We start from the raw sequence: 19,698 nt of genomic DNA on the forward strand, positions 1-19,698 counted from the left end.
GAAGGGGGCGGGGAGTCCTTCCTGGGGCAGGAACCCGGGCCCCCCTTGGCGGAGCCGGCCAGCAAGCGATTCTGCAGATGGAAGGAATTAAGTGGGAGGGGGAGGGTCCCACGGTGATATCGAGAGGAGGGAGGGAGAAGTGTGTGTGTGTGTCTGTCTGTCTGTGTGTCTGAGTCGGGAGAGGGACAGAGAGAGAGACACATCAGACTAGACAGAAAGAGAAAAGATGAGCGAGAGACAGAGACAGAGTCAGAGACAGACCGATCCGCAGAGAAAGACAACGAGACGGACAGAGAGACAAGAGACACAGGAGATATTCGTCTAAGAGAGAGGAAAGGGTAACAGAAAGGAAGGAAAATAGCAAAGGGAGAAAGGAAGAAAATGAAATAACCGGAGACGATCTGGGAAGCACGAGAGAAGAGAGCCCACAGCTGAGCGAGACGAGATTGATCCGGCCGGGGCTGAGCCGAGCTCCCGCCGGCTCCGGGAGCTGGGTTGGCGGGCGGGGACCGAGGCGGGGCCTGGGAGGGTCCGCCCATGGGCGGGCCAGCCAAGAGCTGCGCGTGTGGACCAGCCCGGTTTCCCCGCTCACCCCGCCCCCGTCACTCCATATTCAATGAGACGGCCAATGGAGGGCGAGGACGGTGCCAGGAGGGGCGGGGCCTCGGCGGACCCCACCCCGGGAGCGGCCGCCGAAGGGGTCAGCACTGAGGCAGATAGCGGATCCCGGGGCGGGGCGGGCGGCGCGGAGGGGGCGGGCCCAAAAGTTTCCTGCCCAACTTTCGCTGCCTCCTTCCTCCGCCCGCGCGCGCTGCGGCTGCAGTCGGGGGGAGGCGGCGGCGGCGGCGGCGGCGGCTGCGGGCAGCGCGTGGGGCGCAGGGCGCGGGGCGATCGCGTCGGGGTTTGGGTGGCGGGCAGGGGGCGCAGGCTCCCCGGTGCCCGCCCCTCCGCCTGGGGTGGGGGGCGCGAGCGGGCGGCCGGGGAGGGGCCGGCACCGCCACCGCAAAATGAGCCTGCTGTCGGCCATCGACACGAGCGCCGCCTCGGTGTACCAGCCGGCCCAGCTGCTCAACTGGGTCTACCTGTCGCTGCAGGACACGCACCAGGCGAGCGCCTTCGATGCCTTCCGGCCCGAGCCGCCCGCCGGCGCCGCGCCCCCGGAGCTGGCCTTCGGCAAGGGCCGCCCGGAGCAGCTGGGCTCGCCCCTGCACTCCAGCTATCTCAACAGCTTTTTCCAGCTGCAGCGCGGAGAGGTGGGTGCCCCCGCGTGCCCCCGCCCTCCGTCGACCGCGCCGGGCCCTTTTCTATCTGCCCCGCTCTTCCTGGCCTGGCCCGGCCCGGCTCCGTATTGCCCGGCCCTGCTTGGCTTGGCTTCGCTCAGCTGTGCCAAACTCGCCGCCCGAAGTCCCCGGGGCGCCGGGAGCGCGTCACCTCCCGGCTGAGCCCAGCCCGGAGCAGCTCAGGCGCGGGTGGGGCCCTCTTGTCCCCTCTTCCAGCCCGGGTGCCCTGCTCGAAGGGGACTGGGTGGGCCCCGGCCGGGCTGGGGGCTCCGGATTTTCTCCAGACAGCAGGGGCGCGGCCAGGGCGGGGAGCCCCTTCCAAGTGTCCTTCCCACGCCCAACCCCATCCCCCTCTTGGCCACCGCTGGCTGGGACCTAGAGTGCGGATTCTGCTGTGAGCTCCTCTAGAGGGGCCTAAAATCTTTTCTCCTCCGACACTTCGGTGGTTCCCGACCCGAAGGGTACCCTGGAGAGCAGTAACTCGCCCAGAGGACTTTTCCTGCTGTTCTCACACAGGGACCCCGAGATACATCCTCCAGCTGCCTGCCCTCCCCAGCCACATAGGAAGTGGTTTTTGAGGGCTTGACCCCACAGACTGCGCTGTCCTCCGCCCTCCCAGCCTGGAAGGAAATGAAAGGGAAATCCTCTTGAGCTCTTGGGAGGGGGCCTAGATAGGGGGAGAGGTTCCAGCTGCCCAGTGCCGTCTCCAGAAACCTGGGCGGGCTGCGTTGCAAAGTCGGCCTGTTGGGTGGATTCTGTTACAGAGTGGAGGGGGCAGTGCATCTTCCCCAGCTAGATAAATACACAGATTGCCAGGACCTCCCAGCCCCTCTTGAAGGGTCTCCAGAGTCTGGCTGGATACCACTCGTCTCTCCCTTCAGCTGGACTCCTCCTCTTCCCCCACTCCCACTTACTCCTGTCTCATGGGGGAATTGCAGACAGCCTTTTGTGGCCTTCTCTCACTCTCCTTCTGGCACCTCTCTCTGCAGAAGTGCAGGGGAAAGGGGTGGGGGAGAGGACACACATGAGAGTCACTTGCCTTCTAGACCTGGGTGCACCAATTAGTGTTTGGAGAGTCAGAGTCCTGAATGGTTTGAGAGTTGCACTAGTGTGCTGGGGATGAGAGGGGGAGGCAGAGGGTCGCCCTTTCTGGCCACATAATGCGTTCAACTCTGCCATTATTCGCCAGAGGAGACGTGGACTTCTAAAATGCTGGCCTAAAGGCCTAGAGGTGGGCCAACACCAGGAGAGCTGAGAGGACTGGTTGACCTGTGTTGGGCCAATTGGACATAGTTGAGGGAGATGAGTCTGGAGAGGCACCCTTTGGTGCCAGATGAAAGCATTTGTATGCCAAAGCTCTTTGTAAACTGTAAAGCACTCTCTCCGCATGAGGAATTGTTCTTGGCTGGGAATCTTTCTTTCTTGTAAGAGATTTGCCGCCTCTTCAGGGAGCTGGCTTCGGTGACCAGTGACTTGGAGGACAGTTTGTGGGATGTTTCTTCAGTGCCTGCATCTTTTCAATTGTTTGTTCTCTTACCAAAGATTTATTGAGCTCCGTGTGGGCCCCTGGGGATTCAGTTACAGGCTAATTGGGGCCCCAGATTAGAAGACAGACAAGATGATACAGTATGAATGGTGGGTGATGTCCTGGGGGTCCTATGGGAGCCCTAAGGGAGGAGGGTGACAATGCCCCACTGGTCAAGTGGGGGGTCCCTAGTCAGCCTCTACTAGCCTCCCTCTGCTCCCACCCTCTGGTGGCCTTGTTCCCTGAATGTGGGTCCAGGAGTTTTTGGCCATTAAGAGTCCCCTGTGGGAGTAGGATGTTGTGCCTCCACTTGGAAATTTCTGGCATCCAGGATCCCAGTTGGGTCTCAGTGGGACCTGCCTCCTATCACTTCATGGCTGCTTACCTCAGTTTCCCTATGAAGAGGCACATTCCTTCACTGAGGCCAGGGTGGAAGGAGCTGGTAAAGGTTTTCTAGAGCAATGGTGGAAAAAGTCTTTCATGACCTGACTTTGGGGGAACCCCTGTTTCTGTCTGGGCCTCAGTTTGCCCATCTGTTAAATGTAGTTTCTGCTATCCCCCAGGGTGGTGTGTATGGGATTTGAGAGCTGTGCAAACAGGAGAGAATGTGCCTTGAGGCTGGGTTAAGGGAGGTAAGAGGGGCTTCTCCTATGCTCACAGGCCAATGGCTTCCTTGGAGGGCCTAGAGGGCTGTGCGTGCTGACTTCTGGAAGGCTTTCTTGGCTTCAGGCTCACTCACTCTCACTCTCCACCCACTTTGCCTCCTAAACCCTCTTGGAGCCCCAGCTGTGCTCCTGGGGACAGGCCTTTCCTGCGCCCAGGGCTTAGCTGGTGACCTAATGTGGCTCCAAAATAGCAACTGGTTGAGAAGGCAAGAAAAGATACCCTCCACCTGAATACCACCAAGGGGCTTGTTGGAGAGGAAGCAAGTCATGTGTCGGCTAGAGGGGACTCTGTGAAGGGACCTAGGGGCCCAGGAGTGTCGCCATTCTGTGCAAGGCCTGGCAGGCCCAGTGGCAGTGCCTGTGGATGTGACTTGCATGCTGACCGCTGACCACGGCCTGTCTGTGCCAGTCCCTGTGCCAAGAGCCCACCCCCTCCTACACCCCCTAGCCAGGCTGCTCTCGCCACAATAGCAAAACACCATGAATGCAGCTGGGATTTGGGCGGGGGGGGAGGGGATGAGGACATGGGGGCACAGAAGCCCATTGTGCCCCTGGAACCTCAGCTCTGGAAGCTGAAGATAAGCCAAGGGTTCTGAGTGGAACACTGGCCCTGAGAGCAGAGAGAGAGAGAGATGGCAGAGTTCATGTGCAAGTGGAAGAGTCAGCACCAGGAGGTGACTTGGATGCTTGTGGGGGCTTCTCAGCTTGTGGGAAGGGTGCCAGGCCCAAGCAGGCTCAGGCACTGTGTGCAGTTTTTAGAAGGCCTCTGAGTCTACAACGGCCTGTGAACCCCTGTGTCAACCCCTGGTCTGTGGCAACAGCTATATGTCTTTGGAGAGAGACTCCTGAGCCTCTTGGCTAAGCCCCTCCTTTCTCTCTCCAGATACCCAAGGAAGATTCTTAGAGGGAGTGGGGGGTGGGCGGCATGGGAGTCTTCCCTGCCAAGTTTTGTTTGGAAGTTAAATTCACAGCAGTGTGGGGGCTGTGCAACTCCACTTCCAGAAAATTAGAGTTATCACCTTGTTGAGCATTAGCTTTTGGGCCACTCACCGAGATGCCCAGAGCCCCTCCTGGGTAGTCCCTGTACCCCCTCAAGGGGAGATGTGGCTGTCCTACTCCAGGTCAGATGCTTAGGGAGGCCGCTTTCTTTCCCCCTTCCTCCAGGGACAGATGTGGCTTGAAGATGTGGCCCTACAGTCAAGTGATGCTTTGTGGGGGTCGGGGGAGGGGCTTTGGGGTCAAATACATTTGGAAAGCATAGCATACTGTCCTTACTTTGGAGACACACAATGCCCACTAGCACAGTAAAGGCTCTGAGAAGTCCTGCAGTACAAGACCTGTTAACCTTTCTTCAACCCAGCATTTTCCATACCTATTTGAGCAGAGTACAGTTTTGGCACAGAACACCTGCCAGTGTTCTTCTAAACATCCCCAGGCCCAGGGAATGCTCTGTCAAGGCAGACTTCTCCTTGTTGGATAGTTCCAACCCTGAGGAGGCTCTTCCTGGAGCTGTTAACCCAGGTGCCCTCCCGGGTCCTAATACTATCTTCTGCCACACTGAAGACTCCTCCTTTTCACCACTCTGGTCCACCCGTTGGAGATCTGACAACAGCAACAAAAGTATCACGAGGTTTAGCAGACGTGACTTCGGCCCTTCTGCACAGACAGGGCTATTAGAACCCTTAGAGGAGCAACTGTGGGGTCCCGCTTTAAAAGGTCCCCAGGTCTTGACAGTCTTTGGAAGGTTTTGGTGTGTCGCTGTGCCCACCACAGGTGTCGATGAGCCAAGGGGCTGCCTGAGCAGTGGAGATGTGTAGAACAAAGCCACATTTCTGTTCCGTGAGGGTGGGAGTTTCTCTCACTGGGGCTGAGAGTAGGCTTCAGGAGCTGAAGTTTGTTCCCAGCAGTCTTTGTGGTCTGTGTGGGGTGGTGGGGGCAGCCCCAGGTCCTGGTCACTTGGGAGGATACCCAGCTCCCTTGGCCACCCCTGCAAAGCTGAGCTTTGACTCAAGCAAGGAGGACCGTCATTCGAGGGCCTGTTAGCTGAGGTGGCCTGACCCTCCCTGTGTCAAATTAAGTTGACTGGGCAGGCCTGGGCTCACAGGGGAGACCACACCTCATGGACCTTCTGAGTCAGGTGGGAGGGAGGAGAGCAAGCAGCATTAGTAATTAATAATTAGCAGAGGCAGAGAGCCAGGTCCTGTCAGCACCAAGAGGAGGGCCCTGCAGAGAAGATGGCCCTTGAGTAGCAATCCCTTACTCTGGGGCGGTGCTTTATTCTTGGCATTTCTGTCTTCATAGCTCCCATTTTACGGAAGAGAAAACAGAGGCCTGGGAAATCACCCAGCAAGTCAGTGGCAGAGCTAGATCTAGACCTCTTCTATAGTCCAACCGCAGTTGTCTCTGTGGCTCGTCCTGCTGGTCTCCAGGTTGGCTGTCACCTGGATCTTTCTCTGGGCCCCAGTGCAGGGCAGCAGTAACCAGGGGCATTCTGTCAAGCCTCAATGCCTCTGACGTTTTGTTCCTGATCCCAAACCTTTTGAGGAGTGGTAGGCATTGGTCACAGGGACCCAGTTTCCTCCTATACCCCTGCTCCAGCTGCTCCCCAGAAACCCAGGGTTCCATGGGATATGAGTCCACGGGTGGCCTGGCTTGGGAGAGGTGGAGGAGATGGACACTGAGCACTTCTGAGTACTGTTGTCTCATGTCCTAGGCTGCGTGCAACATCCCCACTGTCCAGATGGGGAAACTAAGCCTCTTCAAGAGGAGGATGAAACAGTCAGGGAATCAGTGGCAGAACCAGGGCTCCAGCCAAAGTCTCAGGATACTTGATCTCTCCTGTGTGTGTGTGTGTGTGTGTCTGTGTGTGCGCGCGTGCCCACGTGCACAGGCGTGCATGGTGGTGGTGTATAACCTTTTATTCTGTCTTCGTCTGACTCTACTGGTCTACTTGAGGTTTCTGAAAACACCATGCAGTCCCACTCCTCGAAGCTTTTGCACTTGCTATTGCTTCTACCTAAAATGCTGGTCCCTACCCTTGTATAACTGACAGATTCCAACTTCTTTGTGGCACAAGTAGATGCCCCTTCTCTGAGAGGCTTTACCTGGTTGCCATGGGGAGCACACCTCCCTCCAGCTTCTGTGTGCCTCCAGCTTCTGAACGTGACAGATGAGTTGTACCTGCTTCTGGTAAAGCGTGTCTTAACAATGTTCTTGCTGTGAAATACGCACTGTATGTGTCTGTCCCTATAGCATGTTGTCAGCGCTCTGAGTAAGAATCCTGTCTTTTTCCACGTTGCAGTCTTAGCGTCCAATGCTTAGTCAGTACCTGGGACATACTAGGTGCTCAGTTGACATTCACTGGGTAGATGGGTGGATGGATGACTTGAATTGAACTCTCTCCTCCTCTCTTCCTTCCCCAGACTTGTGACTATGTGAATGTTCTCCTCAGTCTCTTATCCTCTTGTTTGATCTCACAGAAGGAATGTTTATGGATTGTTTGATTAATTGGAAAGAGGTGACTTGGGTGATAGTGAAACCTTGTCCCTAGAGGTATCCCAGCAGAAGCTTAGGTGTGCTAGTTGTTCTTCACCATCTTTGGTTATGGACCTCTTTGAGAACTGAAGACATCTGGAGTTCCTCTCCTGAGTGCAATGCCCAGAGTGCAGCATACTTGCACACGCATGTTTGCACATGGTATCAAGGGGATCATGGCACCCTCATGTCAATAGCAGATCCCAAATCAAGGCCCCCTGCTATAGAGACTGCAAGCCTCAGTGGTACCCCAGACTGGCTAGATATTAGGTTCCCTTCTAGTCCTCAGATTCTGATTCATGATTTCTGCTTTCATTCAACAAATACGTTCTAGAAGTGGAAGGCAGCCTGGTCCCCAGTGCTTATGTTCTAGCTGGGCAGAGGGCAATGGCTGTGAAACGGGAGCGCCTATCAGGTGAGTGGTGACCTGGGTGGAGGCAAGAGGAACTGAATGGGGAGGGGGAGTCTCCCCTGAGTCTCCTCTGCTTTGTCCTGCTGCCACTGTGCTCCATCCCCTGCTGCATTCCTCATTCCTCTCCCCGCTCCCCTACCAAAAAGAACACGGACTACTTATTTAAATTGGAATCTTTCCTTGAGCACAGGGAATTGTGTTTTGCATGTCCTGGGTGGATGAGCCTCCAGGATACAATGGTGCCCTTGGGGGTCCTGGGTGAAGGGCTGCCTGGGTGAAGGTTCACCCTGCCACTTTCCTGACCTACAGCGGGTCAGCTTTGGACCTTGGAAACAGGAGCAGAGCTGGGGTCTGCCCATGGCTGGGGAAACCCTCAGACAAGGTGGGGCTTCACTTTCGCATTGCCCAACTCCTTGCCTTGACAACCAGTTGTCTCCTCTCCCTGAGCCCAGCCCACATCCGCCTCTGCCTGTGTGCGTAGGGGGTGTGTGTGTGTTTCACTCTGGGGGCTGGAGCCCAGGTGGACCCTAGGGGTAGAAGTGCAGGTCCCCTGGAGAAGGGGTGGAGTCATTTGTGAGGTGAATGGTTTCTTGTCCCAAAGACAGGAGTAGGGGAGGGGGTGGTGTGCGCGCGCGTGTCTGTGTGTGTGCGGGGGAGTGCGTTTACGGGTGGCTTTTTGGGATAAGAAAGCAGTTGTTCAGCTGATGAAAGAACTCCCACAGAGCTGGGGACTAGGGTCAAAGTTCTTCCTCTGGGTCCGTCTCAGGCAGGGAGACAGGGCTCAGCATTTGCTCCAGCCAGGCCTGCTCAGATGATGCTCTTCTCGTTGCCTCGCCCATGGCCATGTCGTTCCCCGCAGGTGCTGCTCCACGTCTGCCTGCTCTCCTGCTTCTCTCTTCTGCACCAGTCTCTTCTCCTTCTGGGCTGCCCTCGGAAGCTTCTGCCCACCTGCCCTAACTCCTGCCTGCCCCCTCCCACTGTGCCCTCTCACAGTCCTGGGGCGGACGTGGGGGAGCACAGCTTGGCAGGTAGAGTCAGCCCTGGAAATCTCTGCCTCCCTACTCCAAATCCCTTAGTAGAACTACCAACCCCAGGGCCCAAACCCCTCATGCAGCCCAGAGAAGCTGGTGCCTCATCTTGCCAGGGCCAAGGGGCTTGGCAATATGATGTCACAGGGCCTCTGAGCCAAGGAGAGTGGTCCACACCTGGCGTTTTCCTCTGGCTCCCCTTCCTGTAGGGGAAGCCAAGCTTTGGAGGCTGTGTGGGGGCTGAAGTATAACAGGCCAGGAGATCTGGGTGTCTTTCTCCTCTTAGCCACACGCTGACTATGTTACCTTGGGCAAGTTACTCAGCCTCTCTGAGCCTCAGTTTCCAGTTCTATAAAATAGGGCTAATAAAGCCCATCCAAATAGTGTTCTTGCCGGGTTTAAGAGAACTACGAAAGGGGAAAGATCCAGGCAAGTATACGACACAAGTAGGATCAGAATAAACTTCAGTGTCTTCTCGTCTAACTTTCCCCAGTAGCCAAGCCAGAATTTTGGAGAAGTCCCAGCGATGGGCATGAGTCTGACATTCTGCCTCCAGGTGTGGCGTGAGGATCCCACACTGCCTGCTGGCTGCTGGGGTCACTGGCCCAGGGAGGAGAGGGAGGTGGTCTCTTTCCCCAGGCTGGTGATTTGGGCCTAGATGGCCCAGAAGCTTCCACCTACCACACTAGTGGGGCTGCCCTCAACCAGTGCCCAGAGCAGCTTAATCTGGAGCGAGAGCCCCCTCTGACTTAGGAACTAAATCCTTTAAGGTGTTAGGGCATCCGTTACCTCACCTGTCAAGTGGGGCTCCCAGGCCCTTCCCTGCCTGTGATCATCTGCACCCAGGACAGTCACAGGTGTAAGGAGCAGCAGAAACAGTCTGGGCTCTGTGGCCACAGAAGGTTGCAGAATCTTTGCCTTTGGGGTTGTCCAGCCTTGTGGAGAAATAAGAAGGCAGCACTGTGCAAAGAAATTAGAGAGAGACTTCAGAGCTCCTTCAGACAAGGGCAGGGGAGTCATGGAGTGGTCCCCAGCGTGCAGCTCTGGGGACAGCGCTACGGCCAGGAGGTCCAGGAGCTCCCATGGCGGCTCTGCGGAGCCTCGATGCCAATGGGGCCTCAGGAGCACCTGAATCTGTGCTTTTCACACTGTCCCATGTAGCCCGAGGCACGAGTAAGAGGACGGGGTGGGTTCAGGGCCACACCACTAGAGTTAGAACCAGACCAGGAGCCGGGTCCTGGAGGAAGTTTGGATGGACACAGAGGGCATCCGGGGGTGGACAGCGAGGGCAGAGCTGGAGGGAGAAAAGCAGCTCCTCCGTGGGATGCCGAGAGGAGCAGATTGGTGTTGCAGAGTTAGGGGCTGGCTGATGAAGGGAAGCTCCCACCTGGACTTGCCCTCCAGCTACAGATGGCAGGCAGGACTTGGGACAGATGGCACCATGTTGATTAGTGCCCTCTGCATGCCGGGCTCTGGGGGTGTCTTTCAGTACCTGGGTGTCTGGACCTTGAGAAAGTAGGACTGCAGGGGTCATCAAGTTTGCCCCCTCCTTCCCCGCTCCATTTTTCGGCTTACACGTGGGAAACCCAAGAGGCCAGGCCCCAGCTCCGCAGCTGAAGGGGAGGGAGCTCTGTGTGTCCTGGCCTCCACTCTTTCCAGTCCCCACAGGCCAGGCCGTGGAGACAGCTGAGAGGCTGACGCCTTTCACCTCCATGGCTCGAGCTCCTCGGAGCTTCAGAGAGGAAACAGCTTGCTGCCGCACCCACCCTTTCACCAGCTGGCAAGCAGGACTCCTGGTCCTTAGGCCTGGCTGTGTGCCCTGCTCTGTGCCCTTGGGCCTCTCTGGGCCTCAGTTTCTCCATCTGTAACATGACAATAAGGTCGGGTCAGCTGACCCACTCTGTCCTTTCAGCTGTAAGGTGATGTCATCTTGGATTGGGGCTGGGGCAGCCATGAGGGACAGGCCACAGTCCACTGGATGTGGGAGAGGTGGTGAGAGGGGACCTCTGGCCTCGCCTGTCTGACCTGGAGCTACCTGTGCGACAGGAACAAAGCTGTGACCCCTGTGAGGTGGTGGGTCAGGGTGTTGAGCTGCCAGGAATAGAACAGCCTGCTCAGAGGCCTCTGGCTGCCCAGGGAGACCCGCGGGGCCGCCCGTGGGCAGGGGAGTGTGGCCACAAGATGGGGGAAAGGTTGTAATTAGTGCACTTTCTGGCACCCACCAGACTTCCCCTTCCTCTTAACAATTTGCAGCCAAAACAGTCCTGATTCCTGTGGACTTGCTTAAATCTTATGCAGAAAAAGAAAAGAAAAGAAAAGACAGAAGAGGGGAAAAAAATAAGGGGGTTGTTATTTGTGAAATTGCATTTCCCAGCCATGAGGGTGAGTCACACCACTTGGAGCTTCAAGTTTCTTGTTTGGATGAACTTTCCTCTGGGAAGCTGGGGCGATGCTGCCCTCCCTCAGGCCAGCTGGGTGGGAAGAGGCCTCGAGTCAAGCTAGAGAGAGACCCTGATGCTTGGGAAGTCCAGGTGCTCCCAAGGCTGAGTGGGGCTGGGCTGGTTGTACCTGAACTACCTGGGGGAGCTTTAAAAATATGCAGATTGAGGCTGGGGGGAGGGCGGTGTGGGGAGTTAGTGTTTAATGGGAACAGAGTTTCAATTTGGAATGATGAAAAGGTTCTGGAGGAGGATGGTGGTGACGGTTGCACAACAATGTGAATGTTTTTAATGCCACTGAACTGTACACTTAAAAATCATTAAAATGGTAGATTTTATGTAATGTGTATTTTGCCACAATAAAAAAATGCAAATTCCAGGCCCTCAGTCCCAGGGAGCTGCTTTGATAGGTCTGAGGTGGGGCCCAGAAAACTATATTGGTTAAACGTTTCCCAGGTCATTCAATACAAGTTTGGGCATACTCATCTAATCTGTAAAATGGGAACAGTGACTCACAGGGTTGTGGCAAGTGTCAGCTATCTTAGTGCGAGTCAAGTTTCCAAGGCCTGGGGTGTAGTAAGTGCTCAGTGTATGTTAACTATTATCATCTAATCCTGTTTCCATCGCAACCCTCCCCACGCTCCTTAAGGCTGTCCAGTATTGGTTCACACACCTCCAGGCATGGGGACCCTCGGCCTCCCAGGAGGGCCCACTCTGCCTGGGCCATCTGAGAGCTAGAGTCACCCTGAGGTGGAATGCAGGTTTGTGTGGTATCTTTCACTGGTCCCTTTCAGGGTAGCACTAGGCAGTGGTAGAGCAGAGTTGGTCACTAGGAGCCTTTGAGTTCTGTGTCCAGTCACTGTAGGCCGACTGTGTGTGGAGCCTGGGCTGCCCTGGATGTTGGTGTCTGTGTCTTTCCTTCCAGATCCCAGCCTCCAGTCCAAACCTACACAAGAAGAAACAGAGGCCCAGGGAGGGAAAGGGCTAGCCCAGGGTCACGTAGCAGGGTGTCCAGGAAGCCACGAAGAGTGGTGGCACCCAGATGGTGAGGGCTGTGTCCTCTAGGAGGGGATGCCAGACCCCCAGAAATGGAACAAGTAGGGAGGCTGAGGTATACATGTGTGAGAGGTGGGATCTGTCCTGGTTGCTGGGTGGGTTGCCTGATTGCCTAGGGCCAGCTCTCAGCTGACACCCCCTTCTCACACTGAGGGGACATAGAAAGGACCGTCCCCATCCTGGACCCCTGTCTGCCCCATCTTTGTAAGGGAACGGAGGCAACTTCCTCTCAGGGGTTGTCTTCCCCTATTAGCCTGGGGATTTGCAAGAACAAGACCGTGTCTCTCCATTAGACCCAAGTCTCCCCAAGGTCGGTAGTTCACTCCTGGAGTCCTTGGGCACGTGAGCTGGGGCCAGGGGATGCCCAAGCACCATGCCCAGGTTTGCGATTTACCTTTCCGGGGAAGCGGCCTCTTTCTAGCCTTGGCCTTGCCCCAGGAAAGGGGGCCCATGGCTGCTCCCTGCCAGCCTCACAGCAGGCCCCACCTTCGCTAAATTCCAGTGTGCCTGGCTGCCCGGAGCCCGTGACTCCTATAAATAGAGGCTGTATACACCAGGAGGGGGCCTGGGCTGCATCTGCTTTGAAGCCAGGCAAGACATCTGGTTCCTGTCAACTGGAGGTAGGAGAGGTGAGAGAGGTGGGAGAGGTGAGAGAGGTGGGCCACTTCCTCCCCAGGCTCCCTGAGAGCTGGCCTAGGCCGGGCTGAGGGCTCCCCGGATGCAGTCTGCCCAGGCCTCGTGCTGCAGGAGACCAGGAAAAGTGCTGAACTTCAGTCTTTTCATCTGTACAGTGGAAACAATGCTGCAAGCTGATGTTCCTCTTCTTTACAGAATGGAGAAATTGAGTTTAGCTCAAAGATAAGTGGCTTGCTTTAAGTCACTCCAGGAGTATGTGGCAGAGCCCCAAATCTAACAGGTTGCTTTCTGCTTTACCTTCTTGTCTCCTGGCAGTGTGTAAAGAGGAACTAATGATGATCATCATCATCACCATTTACTGAGTGGTTCCTAAGTGTCAGGCAGGACTTAAAGTGCTTTACATTTGTGACCTCATGTTAGCCTTGTAGAAACCCAAGGAGGTAGTTATCATTATTCCCGTTTTCCGGACAGGGCCAGTGAGGCCCAGAGTGGTTAACTGCCTTGCCCATGGACACACAACTAGAGTTAGGATTTGAGCTCAGGCTCCAGGAGGCCGGGGCACATGGGCAGCTGAAGAGTCTATGTGAATTCGTGTGTGTGTGTGTGTGTGTGTGTGTGTGTGTGTGTGTGTGTGTGTACGGGCCTGCGGAAATGCCCCCAAGGCCGAGGCTGCTAATGTGTGTGCGCAGGCCTCCCAGAGCGCTCACAGCCTCTGTCCCCACAGGCGCTGAGCAGCAGCGTGTACAAGAGCGCCTCACCCTACGGCTCCCTCAACAACATCGCCGACGGCCTCAGCTCCCTCACCGAGCACTTCTCAGACCTGACCCTCAGCTCTGAGACCCGCAAGCCCAGCAAGCGGCCCCCGCCCAACTACCTGTGCCACCTATGCTTCAACAAAGGACACTACATCAAGGACTGCCCCCAGGTAAGGCAGCTCCGCCCGGGCAGGGTTTGTGGCCCCGTACTGACCTGTGGACTGGCTACTATGGGTAGGGCAGGTGGAGCGGCCCCCCAGGGTCCCTTCTACGAGCAAGTGGCCCTGTGGCCCTCTGGCCTCCACCTTTTGTCCTCTCTGGTGTTTCTGAGGCAAGGCTGGCTGCTGTGGATGGGACAGAGGCCCAGCTTGGGCCTGTACTGGCTAGTCAGCAATCTGGGTGGGGGACCCCAAAACGAGGTTGTGGGCCTTCAAGTCCCCACCAGTCTTCCTGCCAGGGTGGGTGGTGTTATGGTGGGGGAGGCTGGGGGCCAGCAGCCTCCTCACAGCTCTCCCGAGACCCCATCTCCTCACACTCACAGAGAAGGAATGCGGGCTCTGGGCCAGGAATCCAGATGTGCTCCCCTGCCCCAGACCCCACCTCTGCCTCCTCTGCAGCAGCGCTTCCTCCGCGGCCTGCTGCCTGTGAGGGAGGAGGGGGGTCCTGCCCGACTTTGTGACCCAAGCCTAGGTCTGGGTGAAGGCCTCAGGCATCAAGGGGCTGGGCATCTCTCCCTCGGGTGAGAAGGGGGCCAGGAGATGGGGGGTGTCGGGCGCGGCCCCCGTCTCTCACCCAGTGCTTCGCCAGGGCAGGGTGGGGCTCCTGGGGCAGCTCCCACTCATGAGATGACCCTTGGATCTCTGACAGACGTGGCTTTGGAACCCTGAGGAGAGAGGTTAAGAGTTGTTTTAAATATGGTATGAGATTATCAGTAATTTTTTTTCCTATTTTCATATTTTCCAACGTTTTTATAATGTGGTACTACTTGTATTTTATATGTGTGATGGAAACGGAATCCTGGAAACTCAGAAAATCCATGTAGTATTACCCTCCAGATGTTGGAAGCCGAGGGCGTGGTTGGGTGGGGCTGGATCCCCTCAGGACCAGCGGGAGGCCGAGATGTGCTTGTCACTCACTGCTGTTCTCAGAAATAGCCATGCCTCCTTTGGTCCTTGCTACTTAAAGTACAGCCAGGCACAGCCGCCTGTGTCACCTGGGGGTTTATTGGAAATGCAGAATCTCAGGCCCGCCCCAGAACTGCATTTTAGTAAGATCCCCGGGGATTCGTGTACGCCAGGGGTCTTGGCCTCCCCCAGCTCCTGGACAAGAGAGGCCCACCCCGGACCTTGAATAGTGGGAGCTGACCCGCTGGTGGCTGTCCTCCAGATCCATACCGCAGTGGGCCCCGTCTACCCCTCAATACGTGCAGTAAGCAAGAGGCCCTTGGCACGAGGAGATCTCTGCAGAGGGTGAGACCCCTACCCACCAGGGGTTCTCTGGACAGGACGAGGGGCAAACAGGCAGCTAAGGATCTGGTTGGTCCTGAAGGATGTGCCCATGGCCCACCCAGTCAGCAGCCCCTTGTGCCTCCCCAGCTGAGCCCCCAGCACAGGGGTTGTTACCTCTCAGTCATTAACAACACCACCTCAAAAACTTTTCGCTCCGTCATCTCCTGCCTACAGCCTGTGTAGTGGGCAAGGCAGGACTTAGCCTCATTTAAGGAAGAGACAAGCACGGTGCTGAGGAATCTCCAAGCATTATTTCATTCAGTGCTCACAACTACTCCTTGTGTTAAGTGCTCTTATTAGCCTCATGTTATGTGATGCTTTGAGAGAGTCAAGAACTCTCACAGGATCATCTAGCTGGTTGGTGGGGGAGCTGGGATATTAACCCTGGCAAGCAGGTAGCATTCACACACCAACATGGGTTTTTGGGGCTCTGAGGAACTGTGTTCACACTGGGCTGGCAGCCTGGGAAATCTTCCAGGAGACGGAGGGCTGGAATGGGGCTGACACGTTGGTGGGAGAAGGGTGGCAGTGCCTCCCACAAGGTGAGCAGTATCCAAAGGCCACGGATGGTGAGCCAGAGGTGAGGGATGGCGAAGGTGTGTGTGTGTGTGTGTGTGTGTGAGTGTGTGTGCACGCACTGCCCTCTCTGCAGACAGGGCCAGAGCTCTCCTAAATGTGGGGACAGAGGGTCCCTGATCTTGGTGCCTTAACGCTTTCCAGCACAGTGCCAACCCTGGTTCTTCCTTTAGATGGTTTACACAGCATGTTCGCTTATCTTGTGCAGGGCTCTTAACTCTATGGCAGAAGTAGGAGCCATAGCTCCATTTTACAGTTGAAGAAACAGAGTCTCAGAGAGGTGAAGTGCTGAGGAGAGGGCAGAACATGTGTGAGAATGCCAGTCTTGAGACCTCAGTGCTCTTTGCCTCCTTGAGCATCCATGCCATTCCAAGCTGAGACCCCCATGGCCGGTAGAGCCTCACTTTCTCCCCTGAGCTGGTAGAGGCCCTCCTCCGGCCCCATCTCAAACCTGATTCTATCCGGGACTCCTGCAGGTCCAAAGATCTCCCTCCACGCTCCAAGAGAGATGGGAGGGCAGAGGCTCAAAACGTCGGTTTCATCATCTGTAAAAGGAGGCTGATGAGAGCACTAACATATAGGATTGTTGTAATGAAGGAATGGTGGAAGGTGCTTGGCACAGTGCCTGACACACAGTAAGCACTCAGTAAATGTTGTAGCATTATTTTTTTCTCCCTTGTGTCACAATGGAGAGTGCACCAACCTGGCAAGGTCCTAGATATTTTGGTGGCTGGAATTTAATTGGATACTCCCCACCCCTCATCTGACCACAAGCTCTAGGGGCAGGTGCTGGGCCAGATTCATCTCTGTACCCCTCGATGTCTGACCTTCATGCCAGCACAAGATGCTGTACACAGCAGGTGCTTAGTACAGGTCTTCCTGAGTGAGGGAACGGGTGGACAAGGCTTTCATAAACCATGGAAGCCTTGGTTTCAAATGAAATATTATGTAAGAGCTCAGCATATATAATATGTAAAAGTGGAATGCTTGTTTTGGTAACAGCTTTAATGAGATGGAATTCACATACCATATAATTTACCCATTTCAAGTGTACAAGTCAATGATTTTTAGTATATTCACAGAGCTCTGCAACCATCACCACAATCCGTTCTAGAACATTTTCATCGCTCCAGAAAGAAACCTCGTATATGCTATGGCTATCACCACTCCATCCCACCCCCCGATCCCCCATCCCCTAGCAATCACTAATCTGCTTTCTGTCTCGATAGGTTTACCTATTCTGGGCATTTCATATAGTGTGTGGTCTCCTGTCACTAGATTCTTTCACTTAGCATATTGTTTTCAAGATTCCTCCATGTTGTAGCATTTATCGTTCCATGATGTGGGAAGTGTTCCATCCTGTTCTATTGTCTGGAAGAGTTTGTGAAGAATCAATATTAATTCTTCTTTAAATGTGTGGTAGAATTCACCCGTGAAGCCGTCTGAGCTTGGACTTTCTCTTGTGGGTAGTTTTTTTAATACTAATTCAATCTTTTTACTTGTTATATGTCTATTCAGATTTTCTAATTCTTCTTGAGTCAGTTTCTGTAGTTTGTGTCTTTCTAGTAATTTGTCCATTTCATCTAAGTTATCTAATTTATTGGCGTACAGTGACTCATAATATTCTCTCATAACCATTTTTATTTCTATAAGGTTGGTAATAATGTCCCCCTCTTTCATTTCTGATTCTTGAATTTGAGTCTTCTCTCTTTTTTTCTTGGTCAATCTAGCTGAAGATTCATCAGTTTGTTGAACTTTTCAAAGAACCAACTTTTGGTTTAGTTGATTTCCTCTGTTGTTTTTCTAGTCTCTATTTTACTACTTTTCACTCCAATCTTTTTTAAAATTGCAGTAAAATAATTATAACATAAAATTTACCATCTTGGCCATTTTTAAGTGTACAGTTCAGTGGCATTAAGTCCATTCACATTGTTGTGCAACCGTCACCACTATCCATCCACAGAGCTCTTTTTATCTTACAAAACTGAAACTCTGTATCCTTTAAGCAATAACTCTCTCTCCTTCCCTCCCTTCAGCTCCTGGTAACCACCATTCTACTTTCTGTCTCTGTGAATTTCACTACTCTAGATACCTCATATAAGTGGAATCATAGTATTTGTTCTTTTGTGACTGGCTTATTTCACTTAGCATAATGGCCTCAAGATTCATTCATGTGGTAGCATGTGTCAAAATTTCCGTCCTTTTTTGAGGCAGTGTGTGTGTGTGTGCATGTACTTCATTTTGTTTATCCATTTATTCATCAATGGACAGCTGGATTGCTTCCACCTTTTGGTTACTGTGAATAATGCTGCTATGAACATGAGTGTACAGATATTTCTTTTGAGTCCTTGCCTTCAATTCTTCGCCCTAATCTTTATTATTTCCTTCCTTCAGCTTACTTTAGGTTTAGTTTGCTCTTCTTTTTCTAGTTTCTTGAGGTGGAAGTTTAGGTTACTGATTTTACATCTTTCTTCCTCTTTTAATGGAGAGCTTTACACCTATAAATTTCCCTCTGAGCTACATCCCATAAGTTTTGGTATGTTGTGTCTTCATTTTCATTTACCACAGGATATTTTCTGATTTCTCTTGTGATTTCTTCTTTGACCCACTGGTTATTTAGAAGTATGTTGTTTAATATCCACATATTTGCAAGTTTCCCAATTATCTTTTTTTAATGATTTCTAATTTTATTCTATTGTGGTCAGACAACATACTTTGTATTATTTCAATGCTTCCAAACTTATTTTGGTTTGTTTCATAGCCTAGCATTTGAGCTATCCTGGAGAATGTTCCATACACGCTTGAGAAGAATGTGTTCTGCAGTTGTTGGGTGGAATGTTCTATAGACGTCTGTTAGGTCTAGTTGGTTTATAGTGTTGTTCATGTCTTTCATCTCCTTGTTGGTGTTATGCCTAGTTCTTCTATCCTTTATTGTAAACAGGGGTATTGAAATCTCCAATTATTATTGTTGAATTTTCTATTTTTTCTTCAATTCTGTCAGTTTTTGCTGAACGTGTTTCGGTGCTCTGTTATTAGGTACATCTATGTTTACAATTGTTGTATCTTGGGCCAGCCCAGTGGCGCAGCAGTTAAGTGTGCGCGCTCTGCTTCGGCGGCCCGAGGGTTCGCAAGTTCGGATCCCAGGCATGCACTGACGCGCCACTTGTCAAGCCATGCTGTGGCGGCGTCCCATATAAAGAAGAGGAAGATGGGCATGGATGTTGGCCCAGGGCCAGGCTTCCTCGGCAAAAAGAGGAGGATTGGCATCAGATGTTAGCTCAGGGCTGATCTTCCTCACACACAAAAAAAAATTTTTTTTTAAATTTTTTGTATCTTCCTGATGGATTGATCCTTTTGTCACTGTAAAATGTCTCTCTTTATCTCTAGTAACATTTTTTTGTTTTAAAGTTGAGTTTGTCTTTCTTATGGTTGCTGTTTACATAATAGATCTTTTTCCATCCTTTTACTTTCAATTTGTTTATATCTTTGAATCTAAAGTGTGTCTCCTGTAGACAGCATATAGTTGAATCTTGGTTTATTTTTTATCCAATCTGACAATCCCTACCTTTTTTTTGGATTGGTTAATCCTTTCACATTATTGATAATGCTATTATTAATGCTGTTTTGATATATGCTATTATTGATATAGTTGGATTTAGGTCTGCCATTTTACCTTTTATTTTTGCTGAGGAAGATTCGCCCTGAGCTAACATCTGCTGCCAATCTTCCTCTTTTTTTTTTTTCCTTGAGGAAGATTAGCCCTGAGCTAACATCTATGCCAGTCTTACTCTACTTTGTATGTGGGTTGCCACAACAACACGGCTGATGTGTGGTGTAGGTCCGCGCCCAGGATCCAAATCCACAAACCCAGGCTGCCAAAGTGGAGCGCACCAAACTTAACCACTACACCACGGGACCAGCTCCTGCTGTTCTGCTTTTTGTTTTCTAAATTACTCACGTCTCTTTTGTTACTCCATGCCTCCTTTACTCCTTTTTATTTTGCATTAAGTGATAATTTTCTAATGTAACATTTTAATTTCTTTAATGATTTTTTCACCATTTTTTTTTAGCTATTTCCTTAGTGGTTGCTCTAGGGCTTATCTTATTACAGCTTAGCTTATCAGGATCTGCTTCAGATTTATACTAACTTAATTCCAATGAGATATAGAAATGTTAGTCCAATATAGCTCTCTTCTCCTTTCCCAGTTTTATGGCATTGTTGTTATACATATTACGTCTATATGTACTACAATTCAACAATACTTGTTATAATTATTACTTTATA

At 52.8% G+C, this 19,698-nt stretch overlaps 1 protein-coding gene across 2 annotated transcripts in view; it reads left to right on the forward strand.

The window, feature by feature from the left end:
• Window positions 1–967: 967 nt before the first annotated feature.
• ZCCHC24 (zinc finger CCHC-type containing 24) overlaps window positions 968–19,698 on the forward strand; it is a 62,651-nt gene continuing 43,920 nt past the window's right edge. For both annotated transcript variants that reach the window (XM_058543094.1, XM_058543095.1), the window contains exons 1-2: window positions 968–1,253; window positions 13,299–13,499. In XM_058543094.1, the coding sequence (XP_058399077.1) occupies window positions 1,008–1,253; window positions 13,299–13,499 (447 nt within the window). In that variant the 5' untranslated portion in view covers window positions 968–1,007. The remainder of the gene's footprint in view (window positions 1,254–13,298; window positions 13,500–19,698) is intronic.

This window comes from Diceros bicornis, chromosome 6 (assembly GCF_020826845.1).
Source record: "Diceros bicornis minor isolate mBicDic1 chromosome 6, mDicBic1.mat.cur, whole genome shotgun sequence".
Lineage (NCBI taxonomy): Eukaryota > Metazoa > Chordata > Mammalia > Perissodactyla > Rhinocerotidae > Diceros > Diceros bicornis.